Genomic DNA, 23,820 nt, shown 5'->3' with positions numbered 1-23,820 from the left:
GTGGTGACAATTTAGGATGATGTTTAATGTAGCATTACTGAACTATGGTATTATAATTACTTGCTTGTGTTAACGTTTGCCCACAAAGCTTTTCTGCAAGCAGAATGGCACCAGTGTGCCCCTGACAAAGATTTTGAGCCCTAGTTAGCACAGAGTGTGATGTGCAGGGGTTGAGTGAAGGAGGTAGGTTTAGGAATACCTAACAAGTATTGGAAAGTACTGAGCCAGCGGTCCAGGGGAAAAAGGAGCAGAGCCTCACACAACAACTGCCTTGTGCTCCTGTGAAGTGGAATGTGCAAGGGCCAGTGGACTTGCGGCCACGTGGCTCAGCCCTTCCTCTGGCACCAGTAGATCTACCTTGCGAGGTTTTTTATGGGTGACAGGTATGGATATATCTGAGGCCAAGTGGTCTGGGTGGGACTTTAGGCAGGGGATGGGTACTAGCGAGGGAGAGACTGTGAGGAAAGTGTCCAGGTAGTCTCTGAAAACCTGTGCAGGAGCCTCAACTCTTCCTGATGTTTCTGGGTGTTTTGCATTGCTCTTGATGATGAGAGGTTTGAGGAATAAGAGAGAAAAGGAAAATACTGTTATTTTTAATGTCAGCATGTATCTAGGCTGTGTCTAACATGATTACTTTTATGGTTCTGTTGGTAAGCTGAGATTTTGAAAGCTGTCATTAAAAACACAATGTTTGTGGTGTGACTTAAATGATGAGGTGACCAGCCCTGACCGTGTCCCATGCTGATGTTCCTGCCAGAGGTTGCACCTCACTCTGCCTTGTTGCAGCCTCAGACAGTGTTGAGGCTTGAAAGATCTCCCTGCCTCCTGGTCAGGTTGTTTCTTGGGGATTTAGAAGCAAAAATAGCCCATTTCATTGCTTCAGTAGCCCAAAGCTTCAACAGTGAGAAGTTGTTCATCACACCAGGAGCAGGTATTTAAAGCCATGGTGTGCAGTTCCTCTGGGATGTCAATTTGACACTGGTGTCTGCTCACTTTGGGGCTTCAAAAGCAGGTCCTCCCAGCCTTGGTTTAAAATTGGGAGAGGAGGTGCCAGAGCATGAGTCAGGGTGATGTGCTTTGGTGGGAGGATTTTTAGGGTCTCAGTCTTGTAAACAAGGAGTGGTAATTTTATTCCTCAAGTACAGCTAGTGTGGGGATCATTTAGCTTATCCTCATCTTCAGACTACGTGAGCACATGTATAAGGAGCTGGGTCTATGCAAGGCAGCTGAAAGAGCTGGGGCATGTCTTGAGTGCAGAGTATGCACCTTAGCTTTAGGGCTTTTTGCTTTTCTGGGGCTTATCTAGAGTGAAGGAGAAAGAAACTTAGGTGGGCTTAGAAACTTCAGCTCACTGAAGACTGATGTACAGTAAGTCCCTGCCAGATCATTCACAATAAGCTTCTGATGGTGATGACAAGGAGGTGAGTGAAGGTGAGAAACAGCAAAACAGGAAAGGGGAACCCCCAATTTATTTGTAATTGTTGTGAGTTTTGGTTAAGTTCGTATCCTATGGGCCAGTGATGCTAAAGAAACAAAGTTGAACAAATAATCCATTTTCTCACCTGTGAAGGAGGGCAAAGCCAAGGGAAGATGAGAACTGAAGTGACTCAAGTGAATAGACTTAACCCCATTCCTCAGGCAAGGTTTGAGGGGATTAAACTGGATTTGTTTTCCCACCACGCAGATGCTGCCTTGAGTTGAAGGGTTTTGGCCTAGAATGAATGAAGGGAATTCCAAAACATTGCTCCTTTAATTCACTGAGAAGTGCCAGTCAATGCAGCCGGTGAGCTGAGTCCTCTGGGAAACTCCTTTTCATTAGGAATCCTGCTAGACAGGGAAACAGCATGACATGAACACAATCATCCCAGCTGATGCACTGAGATCTCAGCCTGGATTAAGACAAGCAAAGCCGAGATGAAACAACCCAGAAGTTGAGTGATTCAGAGAGCTTTATTGTCACACTGTGTTTTAATTGCAGCTTGTGGGGCATGTTGCTGACCAGGAGAGGAGAAATGCACCAGTGACATGGCTATGCAGATGCATCTGATGGTTTGCATCCCTTCCTCTTTCCCTGGGAGCTTACCTCTGTTTCTCTTGCTCCTATAGCAGTTTTGCCTCTGCAAAGAAATTAACAGGGGAACTGTGAAGCAAGAGAAAAAACACTTTTCAGAGCTCATCTTTCCCTCATCACCTGCATGGAAACCCTCACTGAAGGCAGTGCTGAAAGCAGATCTTCCTGTCCTTTCTTCAGAGTAAGATCTAAAACTTTTAATCTGCCAAAATATGACAGCCTCAGCAAAGTTACTAGTCCTGCAACATACACAACTTTCCCCCAACCAGTTGCTTGCCTCCCTCTTACTGTCCACAAGAGGCTGATGACTTTATCAAACTATTTCACGCTAATCTCCTCTTTCCACTTCACAAATGTCTGCTGTGTGGGTCTGCATGGTTAGCATGCAGTTAGCATGCACAGTAAATTCAGAGCATTAGTTCTCAGTCTGTGTTTGGCCTTGAAAGATGCTCTTTTATGATTTCAGAGCTGAACATCAGTGTCTGGTCCAACACAAGGTGCATGTTCCCTTTACAGACCTTGCTGTGCTCCTGCTTCTCCTTTTTCCTCTCCTTTTCAGGCAGGTGGGCTACTAACACTTCATACACGGGGACGAAGAACTTATTCACCATGTACCTCAGAGCTTGTGTGCAATTTTTCCTGCCTGCTTTTGCCTCTGATCTTCCCAGGTGGGAATAACCAACTGTGCCATGGAGATTTAGAGGAACATTTGCTTATAGCAGAGGTCAGGCTCTGTCCTCAGAGTGCCTCATCCTTAATGCAGGCAGGTAGTAGCATGGAGCGTATCAGGGAGAAAAAGCTACTTGGCACTTGGGTTCAGCACGTAGCACTAAGCAGAATGTTTTCAGGTCAAAGCAGGTAAAGCCTGCTGTGTGATGCTAACCCTATGTTTCATAGCATGCATGCTGGCAGAGAGGAGTTTGGAGAATGGGACACTCGTGCCATTCCTTGCGCTGTTGCACTGGGGTACTGTCTAAACTGGGAAACTCAATGCTTGTCTTCCCATTTCTTCTTCCTTTGTGTTACTAGCTTTCCTGTCTTTATTATATGTCTTAACTAGGTTGGTCTCGTTCCTTTTCTGGTTTTCTCTGCTGTAGTGGTTCAAGGGCAAGCCAGTAACTCTTCACATATTGTATTTTTAAAAATTACTCCCTGCACATTCCTTTGTCCCATATTTGTGACTGCTACTTCTGCCCATCAGCACTGCAGAGGTGGTGAGAGACAGCAAACTGGGATGCTAGCTGTCATACGAGAGTGGTCTCCATGTTGCTGGAGTCCCTCCAGAGGAACCATGTCACGACGTGGCTTGACAGAGGTGCTTTGTGCTGGTGTTTGCTGGTTTAGCACAAGCACTTCAGCCAGAGCAAAGCCCTGTCATGAGACCTGAGCTGAACTGTTATCGATCCTTCCTCTGGTAATAAAGTCATCTGTGGGAAAACAGGGAAATATTTTTTTGAATCAGCACAGCTGTATGGATTTTGCTTTCACCCGTGTTGGGAGCGATATCTGCTCTCAGGCTGCTGCAGAGGTTCTCGCAGGAGATTTTTTGATGTATCTGTGGGACCCCCTAATCCCAGACTTCAAGGAGATGGGGTTTTTTTTCCCTGCTTTTCTGAGGACAAATTACTTGCTCCACCTATGGTCAGAAGCAAGCCACTTTGTGCTACTAAAGGCACTTTTTAGCTTTTCTACTAGAACAAGGGATAAACAAGCACTAAAATAAAGGAGGGGGTAAAGTTAGGGGCAGGTTTCTATCTACCTGGCTAAAATGGTAGTGCAAGAGATGGAAGAAAGAGAGGTGATCCTCTTTACAGGAGTACACATGCTAGATCAGGGGGGTCTTTTTGAAGGCTTGAGATGGCCATTGAGTGTGTGTGTGTGAGATAAGGAGACGGTGAGAAGTCCTGACAGCGAGTTGACGTGAAAGCAGGTCCCAGTTTGTCATTGGCTAGCTGGACTGGCTACTGGGTCCTCCTCCAAGGTGATTCAGGAGAGGTCAAGAGCCAGTGAGGAACAGATACGGGCAGGAATGGGAAGGAATATGTGAATAGATAAAAGTATCCACAGGCTGCATGTATATATTTGCTGTATGCTGGATAGATGAATGCAACAGCTAATGATTCGTGGCTATTATTTGAAGGACCCTACTGTTACAGATTTATTTGTCATTTCTCATAATAACACCAATGATAATGAATTCATTTGTATTAATGTGGGTGTCGTGGACTTCCGTTGATACTCCACGTTAATTAATGTACCATTAAAAGAAAGTGTCACCCAATTAATATCAAGTAGAAGCAATGCTGCCAGTGTCCTGTTATGTGGGCTTCACTTATAATGCGTTTTTAAAGCTTTGCCTTAATGGAAGTCATTTGCAATCAGGAGCATCAGCGATGGGGCCAGCAGTGGGGATGCCTGTTTGCACCTCTTGCAGCCAGGGTTACCCAGGGAATCCACGGGGACTGGCTGCTGCTTAGAGTTACCCTGGTTAGTGCCCAGGCTGGGGCACAGCAGCCTGCACCACTCCAGTCCTCTCTGGCTCTGGCACAGATGGCTGCCGGTGGTCAGTGTGCTTCTTCCAGACACCCTTCAGTCTCAGGGTAAAGGCCGGTGGATTAACCTCACCCACCTTCTTGACCTTTCCCTGCATTTGGAAAGTAGAAGTTAGTGGCGACCACAAATAAAATGGGATGTAAAAAATAAGATCTCTACGGTTTATGGTATTGCTGCTGAGAAGAAATCAGAAAAGGGATTTCTCACACCCCATGATTTATGTTGGCTGGTGGCAGTAAATCAAACTGGTGATTCAACTTTGATACTGAATTTTAATCTTGAGGGGATGGATAGTGGAAAATCTCACTGGCTGCTGCGGGTCAGGGCTGCCTTTTCTTCCCTAGACAAAAGCTGCCTCTGCCAGTGCTGAGTGCTGAGGCAGGGAGTGGAGACCTTAACAGTGGCTACTTGGATCCACCAAGTCCGTGCCTACTGTCTCTGGCAAGATTACAGCTGATGAGGTACCGGGCCATCTGTGGTGCATGCCCTTGCAAAGGGGAGATTGGTCTAAATGCCTTCTTCCAGCAGGAAAATCACAGCAGCAGGAGTGAAGTAGTGCTGCTGAAGCCAGGAGATCTCTGACTGACAGGTTTTCACATTCTCGGTGTTTGCCTCTGACTTTCAAATGTCTCACTAGACCATCTTGGGCTCCCATCTGCTGTCTCTGAAATCGGGATTGCCCAGGAGGGTGGCATAGGCTGCCCCCCAGCCCTTCCTGTGGCCCTGCCCAGCTCCTTGAAGGCTGCAGAAAGAAAATGGTCAGAAATGGGAGAGAAATGTGGCTTCACCAATGCGATTTGGCTGCAGGCGCTGAGTTAGTGAAATGGTAGTGGTTTCACCACCCTTTTCCTCTGTCCCCTCCCAAGGCAGCAGGAAACAGTCTTGTTTACAGGGCGATCCCCATTCCTAGTAGAAATGCATTTTTGGGTTTACATACAGGACTCTGCGTTTACACAGTTTAAAAAAAAAGTATTTATTCAAGCCAGTTGCCAGCAGTTTGCTCAATGTCAACAGTTTGTGGCCTTTGTTTACCTACTTTCCAACCTCTGTGCTTTCACTCTTCCAGATGATTGATAAAAATATCAAATAATGGGCAAAGACCTGTAGGTTCCCAGCAGGAATCCATTAAAAATACACTTGCCTGATAACATTCCTTGTTTACAATTGTATTTTGAGGGCTGCTCGCTAGCTGTCTGTGGTGATTTTGAATTATTCTGTGTTAATCTCAGAGCTCCAAATCATATGGCTTGGAGAAGATGGTGTATGTGACTTGGACTCTGTCACCCTTTTCAAACAAGATTGTTGTCTTGGTAGAAAGATGGGAGAATAGAGCAGGATCCCATTGTCTGCCAGTCTTGTGGGAGATGTTAATGCTACTACTTTGTTTTAATTCTATAGCATCCAAGAGCTGTGCTGAGGGTTTTGTTATTTTACCTGGAGCTGGTGTGGCTGACATCTGAATTCACTCCCATCGAAGAAATCCTGACTGTGTTCTGATTGCCTTGCCTTCTCTGCTGCTGCTCCTCAGTGTTGGCAAGGCTGCTGAAAATCATCAGAACTGGTCCAGTGAGCATCTTGACCATCACCTGTAACACTCCTTAGCAGGAGTTATCAGACCTGTCGACAGAGATGTGTCTTGCTGGAAGAGGCTGGAAATGTAAAGGTCGATTGCTTTGTCCCTGCCAGAGCTCTCCCCACCTATTTTCTGAAGACAGAATGATCCAGCCTCACCTCAGTTTTTCTAATCTCTCAGATTGTGCTTCTCTGCTTGTTATTCTATGCTCCTGTGGCTCTACATTCCTGTGGCAGTCATATCAGTGGCTTTTTGTTTGCTGGAAAGGTTCCCATGAAGGTTCTCCTGTGCAGAGTGAGATGACTGGTATTAGCTTTGTTCCACTTTGTTACTCCTCACAGAGCTGTGAGAAGCCACTCCTGAGATCTGGGGCAGCAAACACAAACCTAGGATGTCGTGCAATAGCTCAAGTTACCTTAAAGTAGGAGTTGTTGAGAGAAATGAGCTTCGACAGACAAAGCTGGCTGTCTGCTTAAATAACTGGTGTCAGTGTGGGCCAGAGGACTTCTTGAAAGCTGCCATGGAACTTGCTTTCTTCTCTTTGCTCTATTTCTCCTGGTGCTTCACTCACCTGGATGCTTTCTGGCTGCTTGCTGGTTTGAGTGGTAGATCATGTTGCAGAGCATGGCTGGCTGAGGATCAGTAGAAACCAAGCACCAAGATGAAGGCAAAGTTTGAAGAAAGGGAAGAGCAGAGTAATCCTCTGGCTCTTGTAGTTTGTCTGAGAATGACAGAGGATGTAGTACAAGCCTAGTGCTTGCCACAGTCTAGGGTAGATAACTTCTTTTGACTCCAAAACTGCAAACTGAAGCTGTGTTTGTATAGTGCTTTTCCTCCTCTCCCTTTCCCTTTCAAATATAACTCCATTCTGGATGAGTGCTTGTGCTGCTCTGCCGCTCCTGAGAGTGGAGAGCAGGGGGTGATAGCTCCCACTCATCATATCACTGCCTGGAAGGGATAGGGACCAGAACCATTTGGGAAGTTATACACAAGGAGAAATGTTGTGGGTTTCTTTCTCTCCCTATTAGCATTTCCTTCCTGGACCATCTACACTTTCTTGCCTCTCCTGTGCTTACCTCTCAGGACTTGCTCTGTAGAAGTGATGGGTGCTGCAGGGAGAGGTGACAGAGCCACCCTGGACCCAGCTTTTGGGGATGTCATGGCATAAATAGCTCTGGGCTGGAAAAAGTGAGCAGCCTGATCCCATGGGATACTAGAGCATCCTCTCCCGTTTGTGGCTGCCTGCCCTCTGCCTGCTGATCACTGTTGTCCTGCCAGCAAGGCAAACTCCCTCATTGGCTTGAGGGTTTCAGTGTCCTTTTCCTCAGCACCATGCATTGTGTCAGGCCATGTCCGCCATGAATAAGCGCTCTCAGCTCTGTGTGTGGTTATCCAGACGCTCGTTCAATCTCCAGCTCTTAGAATGCATCTATTCCAGCTGTGTTTATGGTGTTTTCAAAAGCCTCTCAATTGAATTATAGCTCTGCGGTGGCCGTTTGCCAGTGTCACTCGATAATGAGGGAGGTCACTTAATAGAGATAGCAACAAGAGATACATATTAACGAGAGCTGATTGAAAGGTGGGGTGTATTTCAACCAAAAAATATCTTTAAAAAAGGAAATTGTCAGGTTTTTAAATCAAACTTTGAAATTGGAAATTGCTTGGCTTGGACTAGCAGTAATGCAGTTAATAAATGTGATTAAAAGTGTAATAAAGAATACAGGAATTGGAAGGCTGTGCACATCCGCGTGAGCATTTAGAGCTGGCATGTGAGCAGGGGACCCAGGCTGGCAGTTGGACTGCTTCTGAGATGGAGCCTAGGGAGGGAAACTAAAACCTGGGAACTGGTTTTTCATCTCAACAGTGTCTGGAAGGGGGGCTGGCACTCTTCCTGGCTCTGATTTTGCAGCTCTTTCCTGCGGCAAATGAGACCTGGACAGGAATAGGTGACTCTAAATCTTTCCTGAGCAGCCCAAGGATGAAGCAGCCAGGATTCCAGCTGTAGCAGAAGAGCACTTGGGTTTGGTGTCAGCTCTCTTATGCAGCACCTCTGAGATGCCCTGCCTTTGAGCAAGAGGCATCAAGCCTTCCTTCCTGCCCTGTGATGAGATTGGATGGGTGAGAGCGCCTTTGACTCAAGCATAGAGATGTCTGAGATGGCTTTTAGCTAAGCGCAAAGCTGCTTTCATCCACCCTGCTGCGCAGTGGCGAGAGGCAGAGAGAGGGAAAAGAGCCGTCAGGAACAGCAGCTGGGAATTATTTAAGAGTAATAGGTTGACCTGAGATATAACAGGAGCGTGAAGCAGCGAAGCGTCTCCTGATGGGAGCAGTCAGCTCCTGCCTTGATGCAGGGGCAGCACGGGGAGGGAGGAAACCAGACCCAAAATAAGGCTGCCGAGACTGTTTCAATGCTGATGCGAAGATCACAGCATGGGCAGCTCAGTAGGCTGCCTGCTGCTTGAGCCCTTGTGCCCATCACTGTGTGCCCCCTGGTCTGTTTGCGTCGCCTCATCTTGTTGACCTTCAGACAGCTGTTGGTCCAGATTGCCTGCCGTTTGTCCACATTATTTGTGTTGGTACACTGTGCATGCAGCCTGCATCCTAATTGCTTCTACCAGCTCCTGCTGGGGTGCTGCTGGGTGACTTTGCCTTGGGAAGTCAGATGGAGATCCTCTATGTGGCTAGCCACTGGAGATGGGGAGCAGGCTGGGAGGGGACATCCCCAAAGAAACCTTTCTAGAGGCCAGTCAAAGCTTGTAACACCCCATCTGTAGGCTGGAAAAATGGAAACCCTACATTTTTGCTTGATCTGAGAGATTATCCCTTAGGAGCTCCTCACACAGCCCATCTCTGGTTCTTGTGCTGGCGTGGTCCTACCACTGCTTTGGTCCCTGATGTTTCTCCAGCATCAGCCCTCGCCCCAGCACAGTTGGCTCTGCAGCCCTCAAGGAACAATTGGTAGCAGATAAGACTCTGGCATTGTTAGGGAGTCCTTCCCAGAACGCCTTGTGTTCAGCCAGGTAATCTGCCTGGTAGAGCATGTTGCACCCTGGGAGGCTGCATCTGCTCCAGGTCCTAATCCAGTTTGCATTGCTGCCTTGTGTTGGAGCAGCATCCATCAGAAATTTTATTACTAATGCATTTTATAGCAGGATTTATAGGTTATTCAAAGGTTTATAGGTGTGGACAGAGAGCAAGGTGTAAATATTTCTAAAAGGTCCTCTTCTGATAATCTTTTCTTCAGCCTTAGCTGCCCTTTTGCAGTTTTGTAAGGCTCTGGTGTCCCAGCTGTCAGCATGGCAGGGTTAAGGCAGGACATGGCCGTGCCTGGTCACCCGTGCCAGAGGGTTGCACGGGAGGTGACAGCTCAGGCCCAGGGCGAAGTTTGCTGCAGTGAGCCGTGCTTGATCCATACTCGTGAGAGCTTTTGGATGGAAACAGGACCTCTGGTCATGTAAACACGTGTATTGCCTTGTTGTACTGCTGTAATGGTGTCAGAGAGGTAAGGTCTTGGTCTTTCCTTTGCCTCCGCTTTGGGCAGCAATGTGCTTTGAGGTTTGGACAGGGATTGTACAGTTGTTCATTCCTTGTTTTAATCTAAGTCTACCCTTGCTATTGGTGATACACTGAAAAGGAGTAGTCTCCTCTTGCACCTCATTGCTTTTGGTCTTCCTGGTGCTTTGGGTAGCCCCGTGTAACTCACCATTACCATTTGGTATTTCTTTCCTACACATGAAACCCATCTCCCTGAGCTTCTTCCAAAAAGATTTTTTTACAATAGTTTGGACCTTTATTCATTTATTGCAAAATCAAGAGGTATTGCTGCCTTGCACCCAAACATCCCCAGCCCATGTAGCTCAGGCATATTGCAGCTGGCTCACTGGAGCCCATTAACTCCAGAGTTGTTCAGCTAGGGGAGACCTGGGTGCTGGAGCTGCTCCTGCTGAGCTGTTAGATGAAGGATAGGATGCTGGAGCCAGGGCAGGGGTTGGGCCTCGCTCCTGTTTGCCCTTCTCCTCCTCTGTGAAAGGCATCTGTCTGCATGTTTATTTTTATCTCACGTCTACTGGCGTTGTAACAAAGATTCAATGATATGACACAGTTTTGTCACCAGTTCTGTTTTCTGTAGTGAGTGAAGCTTCATCGCTGGCTACCAGAGAGAGCTGAAAGCTTTAAAAATGACAAAAGCTGGCGACTCGTGTAGAAAACTCACCTGTTTGCCACAAGCCCCTGTAGTCTCTCAGCTATCAGCATGTCTGTTTTTCTGGGCAGGAAAGATGGGATTTACTATTTTTGCCCGTGGGTGAACTAAGTATAACCATAATTAATCTTTGCTAAGGAAGGACAGCCCAAAGGGAGACACAGAAGAGGCCTATAAATGGGCCAGATGCTAAAAATGCAGCCACACTGTCTGTCTGGAGCTGGCCTGGTGCGGGGCTTACCGTTGCATCTCCCTGGGACCTGCCCTCTGCCTGTTATTTACCATCAAACACAAACCCCAGCCAGCTCTGTTTCTACAGCTGTTTTGCTCCATTGTTTAGATGATGGGCCGCATCTTTTGAGAAATAAAGACGTCAGCCTCCCACTGAGGAATATCTTGAGCCTGTTTGACCCAAAAATGGCAAGAGGATTTTAAAGACATAGTACTTAGGCTTTTTAAGGAAGTAATTCCTCCAAGTTCTGACTGTGTGCTGCCTGGGCATGAATGCTTGAAAATGAGACCTCATTTCCCAGAAGGCTGTTGATATGGGATTCTGCATTCCACAGCTGGTTTTACCTTGCCAGATTTGTTTGTTGGCTGGGATTTTTTTCCTTGAATTTGAGCTGGAGGAAAAAAAAAAAGAGATGCATTACCTGGAGCACTTCTTAGGTCCTGCAACCTTTGACCCGTGTGCTGTCGGGAATAAGGATGTGCATTTGGTAGTGAATTTTCCCACCAACCTGTATGCTTTGGGCAGTATCAGAGACTTCCCTCCCTGCAACCTTGCTGTTCTGCTTCAAGCTCCTGTAATACCTTTCTTATTTCTCAGAAGGGCCTGGGAGCCCTTCTGCTCCCTTCCTAAATTCACACATGCTGTGCTTTGCTTGTGTACCTACCCGCATGCTTGCAGGTGCCTACTAGCCCCTGCTGATGTTTTGCCCTGGAGTCACTCTCAGCCCCTTGGATGCTTTGGTGTAGGTGCACGTGACTGCTTTCCAGGGCCAGACAGATCTTTGTCTAGAGCTGATATCTGGCTTGTGTGGCTTTTCCTATCCTGGTGAGGAAAGCTGTAAAATAAGGTTAAAAATGGTCCAGTCAGAGCTCAGGCAGTATGTGCAGGGGCTGAGGCTGTCAGCACCAAAGCTGGTGACCTCTGTGTCCCTCCAGGCAGCTTCTCCTTTGGAAGGACAAGGAGATGAACTCTCTTCAAAGCCTGCTTTTGGGCTATTGTATGAAGTACAATGCTGGGGAAATCAAGCTCTCCTCTTTCACAGCCAGCCTCCCAGCGCCATAATCACGGGTGACCAGACCGGATTTGCATGTTAAAAGGAGTGACTAGGGGCACTTAGAAAGTAGAGGAAACATATTCATCAAGTCCAGATTTTAGTATTATGAGTATTATTCCTGGGAACAATATACCCCAGATCTCATTGATGCAACCCCATATCTAGTCTTATGCTGCCTCTTCCTTCCTACCCCTATTCATGGATCATTTATATTGCTCTTTGTCCTGACATTGATAGCCCAGTGGCCCTGGGGGAGGAACTTGAGAAGGCAGTTGTTGGATTATGTGGACCCTGGCAATTGAAGCAGTGTCCTGGCAGAATCGAGGGGAGAGCTAAATGCTCCAGGGCTGCTTCCAGCTCATGGTGGCTTGGGAGAGGCAGGTAGACCAAAGACGGATGAGGACATGCTGTAGTCCTTCATGAGAAGGTATCTAGGGAAACAAACACCCACCACCACCTCTTGAGGGATTTCCCTACCCCAACACACCTCCCAGGCTGACAAAGTCTCAGTTCCTGAGCAGTCTAAAAGTATGAGACAGGATTAATCTGCCATGTGCGTGGCACAAAGTCAAGAGCTAACACAGCAGCAGGGCAGATCTGGGTTAAATCAGAAGTTGTAAGGCAAAGGGTAGCAAACTCTTGGGACAAATGAGCTCAGGATGATGTGGTATCTCCATCACTAGAAGGCTTTAAGGATGGGAATGATTTATGTGTAGCACGGGGCCAGGCTTCTCTTTTGAGGTCCCTTCTGGCTATATCTTTTATGCTTTTATGATTGCTGATCACAAAAAAAACTTGAAGGTGCTTTAAAAAATAATCCTCAGGCCGTGCCCTGCAAGGCTTTCTTTAGCAGCTTGATTTAGAGAGGAGAAAAAAAGGAAGGCAAATGAAAAATCTAGGTGGGAACTGCAGCATCTCACACCTTGACAGAAGTGACACCAAAGGAAAGTGGAGTTTTTCTGGAGCCCCAGGCGAGCTGAGATGTCAGAGCAGCTCTGCAAGGCCATGTAGCTGGTTGCAAGGGCAGGGAGGCAGGAGGGATGTGCACAGACAAGGGTCTCTGCTTGACCAAGCTCCCAGCAAATCCTGCCACCTGCCTCAAAGGCAAATTTCTGCTGGTCTGAGCCTCATCAGGGGAAATTCAAATGCTTTGGTACTTTTCTGGTGCCGTCACTCAGTATTAAACTGATTAAATCATATCTCCAGACACAGACCCTCAGTTTCACATGCTTTTTAGTGGAGGTGGTGGGCTGAGACAGCCATACTGAAGCCCTGGCTATACATATATGGTTCACTACAAGCTGTGCAGTTTTCACATGTGGTTCGCATGAACATGGCTCAATTTGTTGCTCAGCCTTGGTCAAGGATTTGCAGGAGGAGCCTCACTTGGAAACAGTGCCCCATCTTCTCAGCTCTGCTTTTCCTCAAGTCTCCTTTGCACCTTCACAGCCCTTCCTGATACTTCTTATAAGCTGAGGAGAAATAACTCAATATGAATGAAGATAACAATAAAATGCAGAGGCTTGGCAAGAGGTTTGAAGAAATAATCCGTATTATCCCAGCTACCCATAACCAGCCACTCTCACATCTCACTCCTGACCTTTGCTGTCTCCCTTACAAGTTCTAGCTCTTTGTCAACCCTTAATGTGGCTGTGAACATGTTACAGACGTGGACTTGCCCAAGCAGTCATGATCTGCGTGTACCTGCAGCCTGGGTCTCCAGCAAAGTCTTTTTGCTCACAGTCTGTGCTTCTGCCTTTAGAGAGACAAGAATATGCATTTAAGATTTGCATAGGAACATGCAGCTGTTCCACCAAAAATGGATAATTGTCCTCCCTGCTGTGAAGTTAAACAATAAGAAGTGCCAAACTGCACTTGCCATTGCTGATTTTGTGCACTCAGCTGCATATTTTATGCATGTAGATTAGTTCCAGATTTATGACGATTTGACTGTTAATGCCTGCGTTAATCGGGCCAGGTTCTAGTTGCTTTGGAAACTCTAACTTTGAATTTTGCCTAAAGTTCTATGTTGCATTTAAAGCTTTTTTTTTTTTTGGAGGCTCTCTTACATTTAATGCCCCATGTGAAAACAGAGAGGGAATCGGCATTCAAAATAAAAGCACCTTTGGGCAGAAAATAAGTCTCAGCAAAGACAGTAATTTTTCTGGAAAGTTGTGATGTCTGGGAAAATAAGGGTTTGTGATAGAGTGCCATCTTGACCACAGCTGTATAACTATTATTATAAGTGTGTAACAACTATTATAGTTGCTACAATACTGTAATAAAGAGAACAGCTGTATAACTTAGAAATATGCTGGAAATATAGGACTGATGTTCTCAGGTCTCTAGATATTCCTTCTGGTGAGCAAAGGAAATCGCTGATGTGTGTTTGATGGGAAGATGGGCTGGTGTACAATTGTACTGATACTTTTTGTTCTGTTTTGTTTCCAGAATACACCAGTGGGCACTCCAATTTTCATAGTGAATGCCACAGATCCGGACCAGGGGGCAGGAGGCAGTGTGCTTTACTCCTTCCAGCCTCCTTCCAATTTCTTTGCCATTGACAGTGGCCGCGGCATCGTGACAGTGATCCGGGAGCTGGACTATGAAGTGACTCAGGCGTACCAGCTCCAGGTTAACGCAACGGTGAGTCTTATCCTGGTTGGTGTGGGAATGAGGTGTTTTTTGGGAACACACTGTAGTGAGGAAGGAGCTGCTGCTTGCTTATTTTGTTGCCCTACTCTTGGCATCTTTTTGGGCCCATCTAGCATTTTCTACTTAGGTGTTATAGCACTGCCATATAGTATTGGGTAGCTGTCCAGGTTTAGGCCCATCAGGGAACAAAAGACCACGATTAGCCTCAAGTACTGAAGACCTGAGGATTGTCTAAGGGCAGGGAGAGCTTAATTGCCCCTTAAGGTCCAGGACAAAACAGACCAGGCTGCTCAGCTTGGGGAAGAAAACAGGAAATAATTTAATGCAACACCAACTAAAGCATAACCTTAAACCCCAAAACATAACAAATATAACACAACACAGAGTGGTACAACGATGAAGAGTCTGACTAGCCATTTAAGACCACCTTCTCCCCACCCCTCCCCTCCTCCCAGGCTCAGAGTCCTGATCCTGATGTTTTTACCTCCTCCCCTCTGAATGGCTCAGGGGGGCAGGGAGTGGGAATTTCAGTCTATTCCTGATAGCTTCTGCCATTTGTCTCTCCTCAGGGCAGGTGGGCTCCCCACCAGTCCTTCCTGCAAGTCCATGGGGTACCTCACACACACACAGCCCTGCACGGGCTGCTCTGACGTGCATTTATCCCAAAGGCTGCAGCTCCTCTCTGCCTCTCGTGTGGGGCTGCTCTGGGGCCCACAGGCTCCAGCACGGCCTGTGCCATGGCCGCCACCTCACACAGTCCCTCGCCCGTCTGTGTGCTCTCACACAGAGCTGCTGGTGGCTCTCAGTCCTGCCATGGCCCTGCATGGGTTGCAGGGGTACAGCTGCGTTCTCAGCACGGCTTGCAGAGGGGTCTCTGGTCTAGTGCTTCTCCTTCCTTCCTCCTTCCCTGACTGTGGGGTCCATGTGGTCGCCTCCATCTTGTATCACTCTTACACCTCCTGCCAGCACTTCAAATTCCCGTCCCTAAATAGTGATGGCAGAGGCGCCAGATTGGCCCAGCCAGGCTGGAGGTGGGTGTGAACCCAGGAGCTGGGGGAGAGTCCAAAAACTCTTTACCAGGTCTTCACTGCAACCCGCTCCCCCTGTTACCAAGCAGAAGCTGCTCCTTGCTAAACCATGACAGTAGCTCTGCAGCTCATGGGGCACAACTGCACCTCTCCAGCAGCATCTTACATGTGTCAGGGGCTTGTGCACAAAGGTGAGGAGCTTCCTTGTTGAAGAAAGCTAGTACAGGGCATACAAATTATTAAATTCTCTGGGCTCATTTCTTGTGCGTCATGGCTTATTACAAGTGGATTCATGTGTATTAACCACCTTGGGGCCCCACTCAGCAAAAACTGAGTTCAGACATCAAGTGAAAATTTTGGTGGACAGAGGAGAAACCAAGGTACTGATTACAGTCAATACCACTGTACTTGCAGGGAGTATGGGTGTCCATGTGTGTCCCCATAGCAAATTCATGCTCCACCTGAATGGGAAACATCTTTCTTGGTGTCAAACGTAGTGAGAGCTGTATAGGGAATGTGTGAAGGAGGAGCACCACATAAGTGGGCACTTCTGGATGATGGCTCCTTTCCTATTTCAGGTGCAACAGAGAAAGGTAAGATTAAGCCCTACAGTACATCTGACCAATTCTGCACTTCAGGAGAGGGGGAGAAAACCCTTCCAGACCGCTCTAGGCAGCTGACTAGAGCTCTTGAAGCATGTGATTTAATCAAGATCATTGTCTTGATGCAGAACTACAAATGTCATGAGGACATGGAGGGCTATGTTTTTCTCTCTGTGGCCACAGAGGCTGGGCATCTGCAGATGGCCACAGGCAAACAGCTCAGCCTCTCAGTCCAATCCCTACATGTTTTAAGGCTGTGGAATTTTCCCCAGGAGCTTATTTTGACTAAAAGAGGTTTCATTTTATTTTAAGTACTCTAGTGAGAAGAGACCCTTTCTGTTGTTTGTTTCCTTACCAGTTCCTGTTGCAGACAGGCTTTCTCAGGACATGCTATTGAACTCTCAGGCACCTTTCTATCAGGGCTTATGTTTGCTCCCACGTTTTCTAACCTTTCTTCCACATGTCCAGTTCTGGTTTCTTCAAGGACACTGGGATGTTGCCTTGGTCCATCCAGCTCTGTACAGCCCCATATCCCATGTGCAGTTACCAGCAAAGATAAAAAAGAGGGACGTATCTAGTACTTGCTACCTCATACACTCCTGAATTCTGCTGATTTCCAGCTCAGGGAGTTCAAAGGGTTAAACATTAATTCTCTGAACTCGGCTTGATTGCAGCTTTGGAAATATCTCCTTGGCTTGGTCAGAGGACACTGGTAATTTCTAGCACAAAGTCAAGGAGAAATCCCACGACAGAGCTCAGCTTTTGAAGGAGGAAGAGAGTTGCACCAGTGTAATAGAAGCTGGAAGAAAAAATACAATCTTTTGCCTGCTTGAAGAAGAGTTTGCATGGTCTGGAGAGGGAACTGGGGTGATGGTGAATTCAGGGTGCTCACAAGGGCTGTAGGAAGAGTCATGGAGCCCTGGTTCAAGGCGGGAGCCTTCTCATCCCAGGGATGTAGGCAGCAAGGGCAGAAAGAGACTGTAAAGGGCAGTGTGAAAGACGGGCAGGTGAGGAAAACTGAAATATGCTTGTTTTTTCAGTGCTATCTGTTGTACTTTACCAAAATTTAAGAGGTGAAGGGGAGCGGAAAAAAAAATGTTATCTGGAGAAGCAAAAGACTTGAACCTGATAACGCTAACAGCAGAGTACGAGTCAGAAATAAGCATCCATCCAGGCCATAAATGCTGAGGCCTGCAGGTTAAGAGGATAATGTACAAGCTGTGTTGTTGAATACGGTTTAAATTAACATTAATCTTCTGGCAATCAGTCCTTGCTGCTGTTCAGAGCCATTTTGCAGAAGTGTGTGCTAACCTCTGATGGTCGCCTTTCACTTCGGTGTGTGATTAGGGGGTAAGGAGAGATTTATTTCCTTTCCTTTGCGGGTTACCTGCATTGTTCCTGCCCTTTTAGCAAAGGCTGTGGGCATTAGGGTCACTTTTGAGCACCAATGGGATGAGACTCGAGTAAGAGAAGCGGTGGAGCATGGCATTGCCAGGACAAGCTGGTGGCAGCAAGTACTCCTGTCATGTTGGCTGCTGGAGAAAGGCTTGCTCTGGAAAGTGCTTGCATCTGCATTGTGATGGGTTGTGGTGAGGTGTAAGGGAGATGATTCTCGTGCTTGCAGCACTGAAGTGTTTTGAGGGCCACTGCTGTTCATTTTAAGATTGCTGCCTGCTTGTGACCTGCTTCACAGAGCAGAGAGGATGGCTCCTCGCCTCCCTGCAGCTGTGGGCTTGCATCGAAAGGCAGCTCCTGGCTACTCCTGTCCTACCAGTCCCTATGCAAGGCAGGAGGGAGAGGTTTGCAGTTCATGGGAGCCAAAACCATTAGCCCAGTAGAAAGAAGGTTGCTACTGTGAGGATGTATCCTGCAGTTCAGGTTTCCATTGCCTTCTGTGTGAGAGCTGAGGCATCCTACGAAACCTGAAGCAGGACTTGCTGTGTGTGTGCCATCTGCCGAAGCTCAGAGTGGCTAATACAGAAGAGAACAAAGCTGTGACTGCACCACAGCCTGTGGGGTTGTGAAGAGCAGCAGAAACGTGAGGGATCTGGTGGGCTTTGTCGTGTTCCATCTGATGGAGCTCAAGCTGTGCAGAGGCATCGGTGCTAGGGGGTATGAGATGCTCTGCTGTGATGTGCTGGTATGAAAGTCTGCTGGCAGCCACACCTGTGTCTGACGGTGTGGAGGTGCCCCAGGGTGTTTCTGCATTGGGAGGGAATTTATATTTTTCCACTCAAAATGTGATGAAAATTAAATTGATGCTCGCTCTATTTTAAAGGACTAAGGCTGGAATGAAATGCATATTGTATTTCAGCTTAGAGGGAGGTACAGTAGACAATAGTTTCAGCAGGCAGCTTGAAAAAGAGGTGATTACCTGGACTACTCAGAAATTATGACCCAACTGTAACTGTGAGAGACTTAATACCGTTGAACATTCTTTTGATAAAAATCTTTTCTCTTCCCACCCTGACTCTTTGTTTTTTTTCAAGGACCAAGATAAAAACAAGCCTCTGTCCACTTTGGCCAACCTGGCAATCACTATCACAGATGTGCAGGACATGGACCCCATCTTCATCAACCTGCCCTACAGTACAAACATCTACGAGAACTCTCCTCCGGTAAGGGCTGCTGCATCGAGCCAATATGCACAGCCATGGTGCTCTGCTCGGGGTCTGGGGAGGGATGGAGCAGGGTACAGGCCAGAAAGTACAAACTATCCCAAAACAGCTAGAGGAAAAACCCCCTCTTTGCAGGAATCTCTAACCTTCCTTTCATCACAGATTGGCATTGCTCTGCCCCGATGTTTGTGGTTTGGTCATAGAGAGGAGCCCTGTTTCTATGCCAAAGTGCACAGAGGGGGGATAAACCATGGGATTCAAATGGCATCTCTCTGAAACAACACGTTTCAAGGCAGCTCCAAAATATTTTGCCCTTTTTAAGAAAGAGAGCCTAAGCAAGGAGGTTTAGGAAGTCTGAAACGCAAATAAAATCTTTTCCTAAACCTTTTTTTCCTTGAATTTTAAAAAGGGTTTCTGTTGCTCTTAGCACACAGTCACCCCATTTCCTCCCCACGGTGTGTATGCATGCCATTTCTAATAGAAAAGTTGAAGAAAAATGTAAACGTTCCTGAAATGAGGCAGTTTTGAAAATGCCAGAATCATCAGCCATCTCAGCGCTTTGAGCATTTTCCCCCAGGTTTTGCCAAATTGATCCAATCATTTTAGTTCTTCTGAAACTCAGTTTGTCAGCAAACTCTCTGTTTGTGGAAAACGTCTCTCGGTCTCTAAATACAGCAGAGCTTTTTTTTCCCTGCTGCAGACAATGGGTAGTGTGGCAGGCAGCCTTGGTTTCTGGGAGCTGTTAGCTCTGCTCCCAGCAAAGGTACCCAGGGCTTTGGTCCCCAGCACCAGCCCTCAGCAGCATCCACCTTCCCAAGGCACAGCTGTGCATCCATCCTGCTGCTTTGTCTATAGGGTTTTGTACGTGGATGGAAAAACCTTCTGTCCTGAAGTCATGGTGTGGGAGGCTCCATACTACATTTGTATCCTGTAACACCTCTGGTGCACTGGATTCCAAATGCCTGATGGCTGACTTCATGCAGTGGCAGAGGGAACTTCAGCTCACCTGGGTTTATGCCTTTTTATTAACTTTGGAACAAGGGTGCTGGCTCTGATGGCCAGGAAAGTGTTGGATCAATAGCACCGAGTCCTGCTGTCACAAATCCCCTAGTCAGACAGTGCATTACCTGTCTGGCAGCCCAAAGACAGCCAAAAATATGGCTTCATGAGTTGCTTTCATGAAGTGAAAATCTCAATGTGTTTTGATGGTGTTGAGATTAGGAATTTTTTCTATGGTGGACAGTATGAGCTGCAGGGAAGACAAAACACTACTTAAACCATCCTTAACTGGGGGGGGGAAAGCCTTAAATGAAATTATAGAACTGGAAGTCGCATGAGCATAAAAAAATTATATGCTGCATCACCTTTATGGAGTGAGCTGGTATCCAAGAAAAGGGTTCTCTCTCAAATTAAATGTATAGGTCTATATGTTAAGTCTGGAACTCAAAGATCTCTTTGTGTTGATACACATCGCAGTTATTCCCAGAATGTACACTATTTGTGATAGGCAAAGAGGCAAATAATCACTGTGTAACCTGAAAGAGGAATGAATGAAGGAGCACTCACCAAACTGCTAACAATTTTCTGATGAATGTACACATTTTAATTTCTCTTGGCCCTGTGTAACTTCTCCAAAGGCATTCAGATATCCAAGATGGGTAAGTGCACCAGAGACGTGGTGAAGAAGACAGGTGCTGAACATGTGCAGTGCTTTGAGTGATGTTGCTCTCTGGTTTGGATCCAGAGGCCCATCCTTCCTGGGAGAAATCTCTGCTGTTAAAACAAGGATATGCTTTGCTATGACAAGCCTGGGATTTAACAGTGCATTTTCATCTCTCCTTGGGAAGTCTTCTCATCAGCTCTGCCCTGCCACCTGAGGGAGCCAACATGTGTGGAATGGAAACTGTCACCCTGCAGAACTGGTTTGTTTACCTAAAAGGATAACAGCAAATTTGGGTGAGAAGTCTGGGCTTGGCCAGCTCCTGTTCAAAAACAGACTTCCACATGAAGCCATCAGGTTGCAGTACATTTGTGAGTGATATTTACTCTGCTGTCAGGTTCAGCAGGTCAAAATGTACTCCAAGAAATCTCATCCCAGCCTCAAATCTACAGAGTGGAGACTTGCTGCTATTCCACGTGCCTGCTCTCTGACTCTCTTGCCTCTCTTTCTATCTGTGGTGCACAGCATGTCTGTGTTCCTCTATCAACGTAATCAGGTGAGAATACCTCATCTAAAGTGTATACATTACCTAATAAAATCCTTCTTATTTGGGATTATTGCATCAAATTTTAATTTCCTCACTCGAGTAACAGCATGTCAGCCAGCCCGTCAGCACAGAGCCGATAGAAGGTGAAAAGAGTGGATAAACTGCAGCAAATTACCGCAAACAGATCTCTATCAGCCCTTTGACTGGAATTGACTGGAATTAAGAAGTGAGAAATAGGATTTTTTTTGCCGTGGCAGCTTTCTGAAGCGCTCCCCCTTCCTCCTCCTGCTGTAACGCTGGGCTGCGCTTTGCCTTTCAAGTCCCTAATCCTGTAAGAGAAGAAGAAAAAGGGGTGGAGGGGTGTGAGACAGGAGAAAAGTGCCATTGTAGCTCTTATTTTTCTCAGACTGGGATCTGGTAGTGTAATTTAGAAGTGTTTTGGGCACATACTTATTCTGACACTGAGAAGAAAGGAATTTCTTATCAGACAGAGGATGCAGCAGGGAGAGACTTTGCTGTCCCTGGAGGTGTTGTATCCTCTTTCTTGACACTGCTTATCAACCCAGAGCACCCAAACGCACCGAGGCTGTCTGCCCCTGTGGGAAAGCTTGGTGACATTGTATTTTTCATTCTCAGTGTCTTTTTGGGTGTCTTAGGCTGGATAGCATCGTTGAAGTTCTCCAGATGAGTTACTAAGGGCTGGAGGAGAGAGACCATTTTCCCTTGCAGAGATGCTCTTGATCTGATGAAACCCTGCTTTTGGACCTCAGCTGGTACATGATCCCAGCTTCACTTTGAGAGTGATGAAAGAGGAGGAATTTAGTCACTAAGAAGCAAGCTGAGGCCAATGAAAGTGTGCTTCATCCCACAAGGAGCCAGGTGAAGCCAAGAGAGGGGCAAACACTGTTGGCACTTGGTCCCAAGGTCAGCAGTTGTATTCCTTTGTAATAGCATGGTACAGATGTGTGTCAAATATCATTAAAAAGAGTTCTAATTCTTCAGCACCATCCCCCTCCTCTTCAAAAACTCCTTGGGTTGAAGAAATAATGTGGAATCAGTGCTATTTTTGCCCTAGAGTCTCAATAGCTCCGAGTTAATTCTTTCTTACAATATTTCCAGCCCATCAGTGTGAACACTTTATTAAAAGCTCAGGCTTTTATTAAAAAAGGATTGATTTACCCCTGCCCCTCTTCAAAAAAACCCTCAGATTTTGTTTGGATAATGTGCCATTCTTTATTTTCTTTGCCTTTTTTTAAGCATAGGCTTTTCCAGATTATTACTTTTCTAAACCTCTTCCTCCCTCCCTAGAGGGAGAGTTATTCTGTTCTGGTGCTTTGGTCTACACCTGCCAGCAGAGTCCTTTCCTTGCAGCCGCTGCTGTCTGTGGTAGGCAGGCAAGTTGTTACTTGTTTTAAGACATTTTGAGAGTATTTGGGCAGGTTTTAGGAGCCACAGAGCTAATGGTGGTCAAAGTCATCCTGGGGTTTCCATGACTAAATGGAAGCTTTGCCGTATGTGTTTGGTTAGAGATGGTGCAAGGGTACTCTCTAAATTAGGGGTGTAGCTAGCTGTCTCAGGTCCTGCCCATGCTGTGCTTAGACCTAGATAGGAAAAGAAATAGTGTTGTGGTCCAACAGGATTTTGGAAGAGAAATGGGAAGTTGTTGAGATGTGGTTGGTGAGAGGTCAATCCTCGCCACCATCGTATCAAGGCTTTGTTTTGATTTTGGGTATTTTCCCATTTCTAATCTCTCCTCTGGTTAGCTACTGTTGCTGGTATGATGGGCAAGGCACTTCATGATCCTCACAGGTACTAAGGGATGGGTATAGCCTGTGTGTAGTGTCACATTTTGCATCACACCATCTTTTTCCAGCACATGCTGAATGGGAATACTTCTTCCTGTTGACCATGCTGAGTCATCATGCTCTGAGGCTGTCTTCATCAGTCATTAACACTTGCTACAAAACCAATGACTGCTACCAGCGACGTGGATAAACATTGTGCCTATCCTGTTACAGTTGTTCAACCTCTTATCTAGAAGAATCAAGATTGATCCTAAACTCTGTGTGGATGCTCGGTGAGGGATCATCCATTCCCAGGAGCTGGGATGTGCTAGTCGTGTGGATATTGGAAGACTTGTGAAGAAGCTGATGGGCAGGCTGAAAACCAGTAAGGATAGGAAGAGGTGCCCAGGTCACTGCCCTCGACATGGTCCTAGGAGGTGGTATCAATGAATGGTAGGGAGCTCTGCTCCACTCTGGCATGTGTTCCTTGGTCACTGGTAAACTGAGACGTGCCCAGGAGGGGCTGGTGAAGTGACTTGTGCAGGAGGAGAACAGAGGGAGACCCAGTCTCAAAAACCAGCAGTGTGGAAACCATCGTCACAGGCTTACCCACAACTAGGTTGAACTTTAATGTGCTCTCTAGCAGCCCTCATTCTTGGGATCAGATGTCTGTATTATTTCCTTCCAATGAACATCTCTATAGCCTGCATTGCTGAGAGCTGAAGGAGATTCCTCCTCCTCTCCCCCCAGACTTTCCCTGCTGCAATATCTATGCTCATCCTTTTATCTCTCCCAGCAGCCCTTCCCCTTGGCTCCCAGGGGAGGGACCTTCTGCGTAGTTCCAGCGGCTGCAGTGTTAACCACTCACTATTCTGCTTGCTCTTGGGAGCTCTGCCTTCTCCCATAGCTGCCTTCCCTTTGGAATGTGCCACACGTCCAGTGCTGCTCCCTCGCAGCCTGACAGGCGATGAGCAGTGCTGTCAGACGGACCAAGTGCCTTCACCCACTGTCCCTGCCACAGAGGAGCTTCTGTTGTGCTGGGGAGCAGAACTCATACCCGCCCTGTGGGGATGGCAGATTGAAGCAAGAGAATGCTGGGGAGAGCGTGCTGGGTTGCATGCCTCTCCTTTTCTTAAGTCTTGCTTTGCCTTGCCCTCGTTTCTGACATCTTTGTTCTGCTTTCCACCTGCTCATTTCCCACTTTCTTGTGTTTCTTTATCTAGCCTCACTCCTTTGGAAAGC

General features: G+C 46.9%; 1 protein-coding gene across 1 annotated transcript in view; it reads left to right on the top strand.

Annotated features, from left to right (window-relative positions):
* The window catches only part of CDH23 (cadherin related 23), a 195,620-nt gene that overhangs the window by 64,965 nt on the left and 106,835 nt on the right, over positions 1 to 23,820 (top strand). Inside the window, 2 exon segments of the mRNA XM_062001684.1 lie at positions 14,136 to 14,330; positions 18,459 to 18,587. Of these exon segments, the coding sequence (XP_061857668.1) occupies positions 14,136 to 14,330; positions 18,459 to 18,587 (324 nt within the window).

Source organism: Colius striatus, chromosome 8 (genome assembly GCF_028858725.1).
Source record: "Colius striatus isolate bColStr4 chromosome 8, bColStr4.1.hap1, whole genome shotgun sequence".
Classification (NCBI taxonomy): domain Eukaryota; kingdom Metazoa; phylum Chordata; class Aves; order Coliiformes; family Coliidae; genus Colius; species Colius striatus.
Note: the sequence above shows the minus strand (reverse complement) of the source record. Positions and strands in the feature narration are given on the sequence as shown.